Genomic DNA, 12,350 nt, shown 5'->3' with positions numbered 1-12,350 from the left:
ACATGTTTGCATGTCGTCTGAGTGTTTTGCGGGTCTAAAGTGTTACAAGATTTGAATCCCATCTAAAGCGGATTCTCTGAAATAATGTTGCGTAACCTTCCAAGTGCGGACGTACTGGGGGGCGCGTTTCGCTCAGTCTGGCATGTAGTCGCCAGAGTTATTGGCGTCATCTGACATGGTTGTATTTTATACACAAATGAAAAAAAGTTTTGCATCGCCCCGGTTCCCAGAACTCTTGAAGATAGACGTTGACTGTGGGTATTGTATCACAGATACAGTCCCTTCGACGGTTCAGAGATTTCACTAAACCCGCCCGAAGATGTAAACAACCATTCATGAGCAGCGCCTATTAGACGGAGGGGGTCCGACAGCCTATCAGTTACAGTCATTCCACCAGGAAGGAGGTACACGGCTCGTGTTGTCTGCAGTTCAACCAGGCCTAGACGTTCAATCCCGCTGCTCGATCGCGTCCGCAGTGTTACTTTGTGCCAGGAAGGGCTCTCAACAAGGGAAATGTAAAGGCGTCTCGGAGTGAACCAAAGCGATGTTGTTCGGACATGGAGGAGATATAGAGAGACAGGAACTGTCGATGGCATGCCTCTCTCAGGCCGCCCAAGGGGTACTACTGCAGTGGATGACAGCTACCTACGGATTATGACTCGGAGGAACCCTGACAGCAACGCCATCATGTTGAATAATGCTTTTCGTGCAGCCACAGGACGTCGTTTTACGACTCAAACTGTGCACGATAGGCTGCATGATGCGCAACTTCACTCTCGACTTCCATGGCGAGGTCCATCTTTGCAACCAGGACACCACGCAGCACAGTACACATGGACCCAACAACATGCCGAATGGACCTCTCATGACTGGCATCACGTTCTCTTCGCCGATGAGTGTTGCATATGCCCTCAACCAGACAGTCGTCGGAGACGTGTTTGGAGGCTACCTGGTCAGGCTGAACGCCTTAGACACACTGTCCAGGGAGTGCAGCAAGGTGTAGGTTCCCTGCTGTTTTAGGGTGGCATTATGTGGGGCCACGTACGCCGTTGGTGGCCATGGAAGGCGCCGTAACGGCTGTACGATACGTGAATGCCATCCTGCGACCGATAGTGCAACCATGTTGGCAGCATATTGGCGAGGGATTCGTCTTCATGGACGACAATTCACGCCTAGAGTGAAAACGGCTGTTTATGGATGACCTGACCCACCAACCACTCTGAGGGATCTACGCCGAATCGCCGATGAGGAGTAGGAAAATCTGGACCAAACAGTGCCTTGGTGAACTTGTGAATAGTATGCTACGACGAATACAGGCATGCATCAATACAAGAGGACGTGCTACTGGATATTAGAGGTACCGGTGTGTACAGCAATCTGGACCACCACCTCTGAAGGTCTCGCTGTATGGTGGTACAACATGCAATGTGTGGCTTTCATGAGCAATAAAGAGGACGGAAATGATGTTTATGTTTACTCCAGTTTTCTGAACAGGTTCCGGAACTCTCGGAAACGAGGTGATACAAAACCGTTTTTTGATGCGTGTATCTTCCAATATGTGGACGAATGAAATTACTTTTAAAGTAATTAAAGATCTTCAAATGAACAACTGCTTCTGGGATATCCCACATATCGAGAACAGAAACCGCGACGAACGAGGACAGGCATTAAAATATTTGTCGGAAAAGTTTAAGTTTTCACTGATGAAATGGGAAAAAGATATACACTTTGAAAAACTAGTTCGGCGGAAACACAAGAAATTAGAGGAAAGCAGGAAGAGTCTCGGAGATGAACCTCTCGTATTTATGAAGTTAATACAATACTTCATTTTTTCATGATTTGCTATTGTTTTATTTCGTCATTGTGTATTTCTTATATACTACACTTTGTTACAATTTTATATCCACAATGTATAAATAAAAAATAAAGCAATAACAAATCTGTGTTGGGGGAAAATGAAAAATTTCCATGTACCTTAATATAAGCCTTCAAAATACGATGATGGCTTCACACACTTCTGGGCCAAATAAAGATATACTTCGTTTAGAAATCTGGGAAATATATATGAGACTTGTAAAAGAATCTCCATAGTAATGTATCGGAGGATAGCTGACTGCCGAAATCTAAATTCTAAAATTCGTGGTTTATTTACTGATCTTGTATCAAACCATTTATACAAGGGAATCACTGTCTTCTTTCAAAATATCACAAACTCACTGCAGCCTTCTAGTTTTAATTTATCTAGCGGATCATGGTCTGATTTACTGACCGCACTGAATAGCTTCCGTATCCACCATCTTTTCTGTTTTTGTTAATTTCGGTTTTTAATCAGAAGTAAAACCGAAACAGAGAAACATTCGTAAGCAAGTCCTCGACACGTTTCGAGCAGAACTGTCCCTTGCAGTGTGGATAAGATTTTTTGTTGTGTGGTTGTCCCAGAAGAGATGTGAGACACTGAATCGTGGTAGCCCCGCAACAAAGACACACAACATCGTTAAGTTGTAGACTGGGCTTAATGCACCCTAGTGCGATGTCGCTCTTCTCGGTGGTTGCCGGTTTTAGTCCCAATGATGAAAGGAAATTTCATTAACGGAAGACAGAGAATTTCTGAAGGAAGACAGGTGGTGACGTCGCATTCAACAAACTGAGCGCCACAGTCCATGCGTGATTTCCAACTCTCTGCGCAGTGTTCTCTTGGAGTGAAGGCGTCTGTCAAACACTATTGACACCCATCCGCTCCGCAGATGGAGTAGAAAGCTTTTTCTATCAAAACAACCGTTCGGTTTTACAAGAGTATATTTTTACGTGCATATGCAACCTTACACACACGACAAACATGCAGACGACATCCAAACTCGTCCCATACTTTTGCGAGCGTGTCTGAAGTTAATTCATTCACTGCTGTGGCTAAGTGAGGCAGCGCACACCACCCGATGTTGGTGAAACGGGGTTTTACGTAGAGTCTACCACAAAAAACAAACACAGAGAAAGAGAAACGTGAAATCTGGCGATTCTGGAGAACAAAATTGCAATGCGAGTTGCGTACATACCTAACAACCAAACCATCGTTGAAGAACCTCATTTTTAAGATAAGCTCTCACCTGCTGCTCCATCAGTAGAAAATGAGAACGGAAAGTCTTTTCTTGCTGTGGTATCTCCACCTCAGCTACGTGCACACTGGGCAGTGAACGAGAGAGCGAAGAGTGATCCAGCTGCGCCAGAAAGACCCCTTACGGCAACCACACGAACCGACGACTTGCAACTGGAATCTTTAGTTTTTATGTGCAAATTGAAGATTACCAATTTTCTACCTAATGAGCCAAAACATTATGGCCACTGTCCAATGCGAGACTGAATGCCGCCCTGTGACGTTGCAAGCACGTGGCATGGGAAGGAAAGTACACAGTGTGTCCAAGAAGGAATGGTCAGAATCCAGGGATATGATAGGAACGCCCATTTTAAGCAAAAAATCTTCACATGTACAATGCCCAGTTCTGAACGGCTTACGAGATAGAGCACATGTAATGTACATTTGTTTTTGGGCTACTGGCGCACACGTATGTGTCTTACCCCACCCAACCTCTTTGAAGTTTTATTCTAGCCCGACACCTACCTCGTTCCCGTGTGGAGGTGCTGCTACCCCATCGCCCCCCCCCCCCTCCCAACCCAGAGATGGTGCACAGGGAAATGCCCATCCATCAGATACGAGGGATACTGAGGAAAGAAAATATTCTGGGTGCACCAAAACCAGCACTGCTGTCTTGTGGTGCGTAATCTAGAAAGACTAGGGGAGGGAGACCCTTACACAAAAAGGCCCGGTCCTCCAGGTTGGGTGTTGTACCCACTGCTAGTAAATCGTCTATGAAAAGACTCCGAGATTACGAATATCTCACATATGCCTAAGATCAAATATGGGCCCCAAAATATGACGACCTTTAGCTAGAAAACGGACATGAAATTGGAAACATGGAATGTACGAATTATGTTTAAAACAAGATATTTTAGAAGCCTCAGTAAAAAAATTAGACATTTGTTATGTAACAATAGCAACAGTAAAGGAAAAAAGACTGTTGGGCAGGACTGTGCAATATATGGATAAATATACAATTTTTAACAGCGGTAAAGAAATTGGTTCCCGCGAATTTCAAACAACCTTCTGTGTAGAAAATGAGCTCGTATCCACTGGAATATCCTTTGAAGCAGACGATGAAAGATTATACTATCTTAGAGTAAGATCCAATCAGTTCAACTTGTCCTAATAAACCGTCATGCATCAGCTAATGATATAGATGATGCAAAAAGGATAACTTCTACGAAAACATATCAGACTTATGGAACAAAAAACCAAACCACGATGTAAGATAGTCATGACGAACTTTAATGCAAAAGTGGGAAAAGACGATCTTTACAAACCTTGTACTGGAAAGACAGTTTACGTGATAAAAGTAATTAAATGTGAATCGGCTGATAAACTTTACTATATCAACGGACATAATTATTAACAGCTCTACCTTCCATCACAAACGTATACATAAAGAAAGCTGGAATTCAAGTGATAAGAAAACAGTAAATCGAATGGACTATGTTCTCATAGATAACAGACACAGAAAAGAAGCAGAGATGCACGATTTTAAGGAGTGGGAATGGTGTGGGACCACAATCTAGTTATAAGAACAATGAGAATCTGTTTTAATGCAGCACCTAAAATAAAAATTAAACCTGGAAATATGACCATATTTGAGTTGGAAAATGAATAGGAGCAGAAGAAATACTAAAATACAATCACTTCGAGGTTCTAAGCAGCATGGGAGAAAATCATAAAATGAACACTAATGAGTGCGGGAACAGAATAAAAGAAGTCATCCTCACAGCTGCACGTAATACACAGAGGGTAAAAAAGGCAGGAAGAAATGGCTTGATGAATAATCTGTGAAACCTGAAGACAAGGTTATAAAATATTCAGGAAATGGCTCCAATGAAATAAGAATCCTGAAAGAGAACTTACTAATGATAAAGAAACAAAATCAGAAACAAGTACAAGTGAAAATGTGAGTGAAAAATGCTAATACAGCCTACTAATCCATACAAAAACTTCTAGGGTCTAAACTACTGACAAGGAAAACTAAAATGAAGCTGTATAACACAGCCATCAGACCAGTCCTAACTTATGGAGCGGAAGCACGAAGGTAAAAAACGTCAATCATAAGCACCTGAAAAAAAAGTTTACAAGAAAATGATTGGTGTATACTATGATAATGAATCGCAAATCTGCAAGAGAACGCACAACACAGAAACCCACATGCTGTCATAGCTACCAATAATGAGCACAATAAATTCCAGAAATCTTCAAGGGGGGAGGGGGGAGGGGCATCTGATGAGAATGAAAGGGGATCAAGTGGCTTCAGAAATATTTTTAGAAAAGTCATTTGGTAGGAGACCATGTGGGAGACCAAGGATTAAATGCACAAATAAAATGAAAAGAATATACAGCAAGATGGACATTAACAACTGGGAGGAAGTGGCACAAGACAGAAGAGTTTTGAGTCAATATGTGAGATGTGCAGGGGATCTTCGAGACCTCATTGCTCTCAACATCTTTGGTCGGGGCGTCTTTGTACCTGTTGAACATGCAGGTGTCCACAGTGTGTTGTGAGTGAAGTGGTGCTAGGGTCTGAGATTGTTCAGAGAGAAGCATCCGTTAAACTGATCGTTCACGCGCTGGCGAAATTGCCACACATCAGGTCGAATTCCTGATCACAGATTATTGCCTGAAACAGTTCCCATTTTTGTCCTGAACGTATAGTGTAGGAACAGCAACACATTACTGTGGTCCTACTGCCAGCGCGTGGTGACATTCTGCTCTATCAACGAACCATAAACATGTGTATGGCGAACTTTGCGAGAACTTGTACCGAATTTAGATACAGCGTGTCAACAATATTCACATTGGCAACAATGTCACAGGACTTGAATTTCGTCACTATTTACAATGTACATTAAATGTGTTTTATATCGGAAAGCATTTAGAATAGGACATATGTCCTCTTTTGCTTGAAATGATATTTCCTGTTATATCCCTGAATGCTGACATTTCGTCCCGGGGGAACCCGTATAAGCGACTTCGACAAAGCGCAGATTCTTGTTGTCTGGAGGTTGGGAACGACCATCTCGGAATCAGCAAATACGGTAGATTGTTCGCGTGCTTCTATCGCGAGCATCTATTGAAAGTTATTGAACGATTGTGAAACCACGAGTAGGTGACAAGCTATTGCTCGTAGACGTCTCATCACAGAATGCGGAGGTCGGAGACTTGTCTGCTCTGTGAAGCAAAGCAGGGGGCGATCTGTGACCTGACGACAGAGTACCATCACTTGTAGAAATAAGGAGTACCAGCAACCGTAGTTTTTATAAAATATATTAATAAAGTGACTAGTTTCGACACTACGATACTCTCACCTTCAGGCCCCTATGCAAACTGGTGATTCCTGACCCACGGTGCGTTAGGACAAGTACCGGTACCATGTATATTCACTGGTTTCAAGGAATACACGTGGTATCTACCCTAATGCACAGGGGGTTGGATGTCACTATTTAGTTTGCACAGGGGCCTGAAGGTAACACTAATGCAGTGTCCAAACTTGTCGCGTAATTAATATTTTATAAAAAGTACGGCTGTTGGTATTCCTTATTTCTATAAATTTGTGATCAGCCGCAGTCCCACGTCCACTTGAATGATGGATCATCTAAAACTACGTACGACCACAGTCTAACTTACACAGTCGCGACATTCACTGCTGCGAAAGTTGTTAGCATCCCACAGTTGGAACGACACTAGCGCTCCTAGCGCCGAGAAAGCTAGTTTAAGATTAATGCGTATTTTTAGTTATTTTTCTACTTAATTAACGAAATATTTATTACATATTTGCGTTCCAAGCATTAACGAATTATCAAGAGTCATGAATTATCGTGAAATAAACGCAAAAGTAGCCGAATCTCACTGTTTGAGGCCACACCAAAAGAAATACTTCAGAATATGTGTACAAATGCAAGTTGTTCCGCTGAAAGAAAGTCAATACCAACGCATGAGAAGCATATATTTCTGTTTTTGTCTGTTCCTATTACGATGGGCACTTTCCTTGACACTTAACAATTTTCTGTGGAGTCTAATGACCCGTACTTTCTTACACTTCACTCGACCTTCTCATTTTTGTAAATATAATTACTTTTGCTTCAAAGGCGAATGTGTTGATGATTCTTGCTGTTAGTGCCTCAGATGTAGCAGAAATTGAATACTGTGTGGTTTCACCTTCAGCCACGGTTGTGGTGGTTTTTTGGTACGTTAAATAATATAAGTATTGCATTCAACGTAAGTGTCCTACGTTCCACATTCAATGATTCGACTGAAGTGTAGCGAACAAAACTTCACGTTGTTCAGTAAGTGTAGAACGTTTTTCTGCAAAAGTTCAGGTCGTATGCTGTTAGCTAGCCATTTTTTAGTTCTTGAAAGAAAACGACATTCTCCAGAAAATATCTGTAGGTTACAAAAGAGTCGTCAATAAACAGTCCTGTGATCTACCGTTTCATATTTCCTAGGTTCGTTAGAACCTAAAGAAAGACAATTGTGATGTCATTTTTTAGCTATTGTCGATTTTTATGGCACTACATACGTTTCCTATTACAGAAGCTATGTTACAAATCAATATAAGCGACACTATTCGCATTTATCTGATATCGTTTTCAGCAGTGCAGCTTTCTGTCCGCTAGTAACAGAATTTTAGCATAGCGTTGTTGATTGAAGCGCGACGGTATTTCTGTAATATTTCGTGTTATGTAAAGTGCGCTCTCTGTCAGGAGTGAATTTCCTCAATTTGGTGAACTTTTGTAAGCTGGTGTACTTATTGACTGGACACGTATCTTTAATTTTTGTTTTACGACATGTTCACGGATATTGAAATTTTTATTTATGTATACTTCAGACAGGACAACATGACTAGAACATGGACAAGGGAAAAAATGTGCGTTTCAATGGAGCTAACGCAGGAAGTCTACGCACGTCCATTTTCGTGAAGAAACTGTATGCCAAATAAAGCTAACTGCCGCTGGAGAGCGCAAAAATCAAGTTAACCAGCTCGCGAAGTGTGGCGACGGTGCTGTGTCTCATGACGTGCTGTGTCTCATGACGTGCTGTGTCTCATGACGTGCTGTGTCTCATGACGTGCTGTGTCTCATGACGCTGGGTGTATCGTCTGCGTGTACGTCGGCGTTAGTTGCCTCGTCACGTGTGTCGACGGCTTTAGACTCTCGTACAATACTCACATACGCACCAGTGTTTCGAAGTAGACCGTTCAGCGTACATTGTTGAATAAGGGGTTCCTCACCGTCCTACGTGTTCATGTGGCTATCGGGTGCCAGCTCCGAGCCCATAACCCACCTGACCGTAGTTTACGGGAACAGAGTGACCCGTGAGTAGACATCTGAAGCCACATACCTCCGGAAGCATACCATGGGTTTGTCGAAGCCGTGACACGTAGAATAGCTGCTGTATTGCGTTCCAAACGTGGACCACCACGTTATTAAGCAGTTCGTCATAATCGTTTGGTCAATCAGTGTATAGAACTACGAAGTTGGAGTCTTTTTCAAACAAGCCGTATTTTGATTTAGACCTCCGACCTTCATTTTGATTTAGACCTCTGACCTTCCGCGTCTCAGAGTTCACGATGTCATACTTTATTTCCTACAGACATGTCACCTTTGCGTTAGCAAATCTTCAGTAACCCTATCCGGTAACTGACTTACAATCATTTGACTGCATCTAATGTTCAAGAGTTGGACGAAGCTTAGTTAATTCTTCATAAGGACTGAGCAGGCCGTTTCTGTCTGGCGGAGACGCCCGCTTCTTTTTTCCAGAGGTGGAGTCCTCAGCTAGAGGGTGGCACATCGACCACTCCATCCTGCGGCCACAGCAGCAAGTGCACCTTCTTCGCGCGGTACTTACTTCTTGCGCGTACAGTTGTACTCGTCAGAGTAGTCTTTGCAGTCGTTCTCGCCGTCGCAGCGCCACGAGGAGCGAATGCACATGCCGTTGTCGCACTGGAACTCCTCCGCCGTGCAGTTCATCTCGGAAGCTGAAACACAAGAGTCAGAGCCCGTGAGCACACAACACCGCAGCCTTCGTCTCGCACAGCCACCTGGTGACTCCTCTGAAACACGAACACTTATTGAAATAGCACTCAACTGATGAACATCTAGTGATTACTACGGGGTGTTCAAAAAGTCTCTCAGCAGTGCCGTATGATTGTTAGCCGCGCGTGCCGTATGATTGTTCGCCTGCCTGGGTTACTTCCCTTCAGGTGAACTCCCCCAACATTCCAATGTTTCGTTTATCTCAGCCAGCGTCAGTAGTATCGTTGGTGTGTGTCGTTACGTGTTGAAGTGAACGTTTAGTTCCTTTATTCGTTTGTTTCGTTTTTGTCACTGTTAAGATGCTAACCATTGAAGAACGTGTGTTTTTAGTCGAACAAGTGTTCAAAGGTGGTGGTAAATACACAGTTCCAGTTCGTCAAACATTTAATTCAGTTTTCCCGATGACAACACTCCCACATCACAATACTGTGCGAGATTTGATTAACAAATTTCGAAGTACTGGTTCAGTGACAAATGCACCGAGTAGTGGTCGTCCTAGCCTTTTGTCTGAGGATGAACTACTCGATATTTCCGATAAAATGTCCACGAGTTCGAACAAGTCAGTAAGAAAACTCTCCCAGGAAATCGATGTTAGTGTCGGAACGGGCCACACAGCTGTAAGGAAAAAATTAGAATTTTTCCCATACAAAGTGACAGTGGTGCAAGAACTGAAAAATACTGATCATGGCAAGAGACTGCATTATTGTCAATTGTTCAAAAAGTTCGTTCAGCAAAATGGAAGGGATATTCTTAATGAAACGTTTTTCACTGATGAGGAGTGGTTTCATTTATCCGGGTACATGACCCCACAAAATTCCCATATCTGGAGTACTGCAAATCCATTGTGTATTCATGAGGAACCACTTCATTCTGTGAAAATAGTTTGGATTGTGGGTTCCATATTTTTCAACGAAACAATAAACGCACAACAATACTGCAGTGATATTCTGTACCCATTCATAGGAGAACTTGTGTTAAGTGGAATACTGAACGGTTATCTTCAACAAGATGGTGCAACCGCGCATACAGCTCGCGTTGGGTCACTGCTTGCTGATGTTTTTGGTGATCACATAATTTCACAGGGACTTTGGCCTCCACGATCGCCTGACCTAACACCACCTGACTTTTTGTTCTGGGCTGCAGCGAAAGCAACTGTCTATAAAAACCGTCCAAAACCGATCGATGAATTGAAAACTGCAATATCCACTTTCACTGCTTCTGTTACAGAAGAAATGTTACAGCCCGTGTTTGGAAACATTATTAGACGAATTGAATTGTGTATTCAACAAAAGGAGGGACACTTTCAACACTTAATGCGAAAATTTGTAAGTAAAAATGAATATTCAATAAATTAAAAACTTGTATTTCATTGAGTTTCATTTCGGTATATTTACTGCGGCATACGGCACGCGCGGCCAACAATCATACGGCACTGCGGAGAGACTTTTTGAACACCCCGTATAAGGAATAGAATACGTTTGTGAGTGACATGACAATATAAAATATAAACTGGTGTGCAAAACTTAAAGACCAAAGTACCTTTCGCATAATGTGTCACTGCAAAGAAACATAGCTCCTTGAAACTTGGAATATACATAGCTGAACCGCTACAGTATAATGAGAAAGTAACTGTAAGAAATACGCAGTGAGAAGAACTGAAATGACTCATTTGTTCAAAGACAATAATTACAATGAAGTCACCACGATACAGGATGGTCCCCTGTACATTAGAGAAGGCGGGACGTGCTTCTCAGTAGTGTGTTCCAGTATCACGGACGGGGCAATGCTTGCTGTGCATGCTCGGCACAAGTTTGGTAAGGAGTTCTCGTGGTAGGGTGTTCCATTCCTCCACCAGAGCGGTATACAACTCCTAGATGGTTGCTGGTGCATGTGGACGTGCTGCAATACATCTACATCTACATCTACATCTATACTCCGCGAGCCACCTTACGGTGTGTGGCGGAGGGTACTTATTGTACCACTATCTGATCCCCCCTTCCCTGTTCCATTCACGAATTGTGCGTGGGAAGAACGACTGCTTGTAAGTCTCCAACACATCCCACATGTGTTTGATCAGATTTAACTCCCGTCGTCGAATTTCCTGTCGTTCGAAGAGATCCTCCCGCAGCGGTGTTCGATGTAATAGCGCATTGTCACTCACGAAAATGGAATCACGGACTAATGCACTCCTGAAAAGAAGCGCTTTGGAAAGGAGTACAGTGTCTCAATAATGTTGACCTGTAAGCGTGCCGTGTTCAAAGATCTGGAAATCAGTAAGCCCATGCAACATTATGCCTCGCCACACTGTAATACCTGGAACACCAAAACAATCGTGTTTGACAATATTCCTGGTTACATTACGTACCGTGATATGGCAAGAGGTGGGTAACGTAAAGAACCCAGAAACATTGCCGATCATAGTCGTTTTGCCAGGTGTTACAGTGTGAGGAGGCATGCTGTTGCTTGGGCATATTGGACTCCAGTACAATGACCAGTCATCGTTATTGTGACTCTGTACTGCTTCGTCACATGCGACTTTTCAGTGGTGCAGTCGGCGGCTGACTTCATTTTTAAATATGACAATGCCGCGACTGCAATGAAGAGCGCAGGTGGGCGAGCTCTTGGAATGAAAGGATATTCGACGAATGGGCCGGCCTGTCCGTTCTCGCCACTTAAATCTCATCAAGCGTCCATGGAATGCACTGTGGAGACACGTCCATATTCATCAGTGACCCTAGAGCAGTTGTCAACCACGCCGGTGGAGGAATGGAACGTCCTGCCACAAGAACACCTGACCAACCTTCTACCCAGCATGGTAGCACGTTGCAGAACAAGCTTGTCCCGCCCGTGGTGCTCACGCCCCCTATTTAGAACATTGTCCCACCTTTTGATGTCCAGCGGATCATCAAAAATGGCGGAGACTTCAGTGTAAACGTTGAATCTAAGCACTACGGGACATAACATGTGAGGTCATCAGTCCTCTAGACATGTTGTTGATGTTGTGGTCTTCAGTCCTGAGACTGGTTTGATGCAGCTCTCCATGCTACTCTATCCTGTGCAATCTTCTTCATCTCCCAGTACCTACTGCAGCCTACATCCTTCTGAATCTGCTTAGTGTATTCATCTCTTGGTCTACCTCTACGATTTTTACCCTCCACACTGCCCTC

The 12,350-nt window shown here is 43.3% G+C and overlaps 1 protein-coding gene across 1 annotated transcript in view; it reads right to left on the bottom strand.

Annotated features, from left to right (window-relative positions):
• Positions 1 to 12,350, bottom strand: part of LOC126252420 (low-density lipoprotein receptor-related protein 4) — an 827,262-nt gene that overhangs the window by 593,412 nt on the left and 221,500 nt on the right. Inside the window, exon 6 of the mRNA XM_049953310.1 lies at positions 8,996 to 9,125. Within this exon, the coding sequence (XP_049809267.1) occupies positions 8,996 to 9,125 (130 nt within the window). The remainder of the gene's footprint in view (positions 1 to 8,995; positions 9,126 to 12,350) is intronic.

Source organism: Schistocerca nitens, chromosome 4 (genome assembly GCF_023898315.1).
Source record: "Schistocerca nitens isolate TAMUIC-IGC-003100 chromosome 4, iqSchNite1.1, whole genome shotgun sequence".
In the NCBI taxonomy this organism is placed as follows: domain Eukaryota; kingdom Metazoa; phylum Arthropoda; class Insecta; order Orthoptera; family Acrididae; genus Schistocerca; species Schistocerca nitens.
This window is presented reverse-complemented; position numbering and strand designations above follow the sequence as displayed.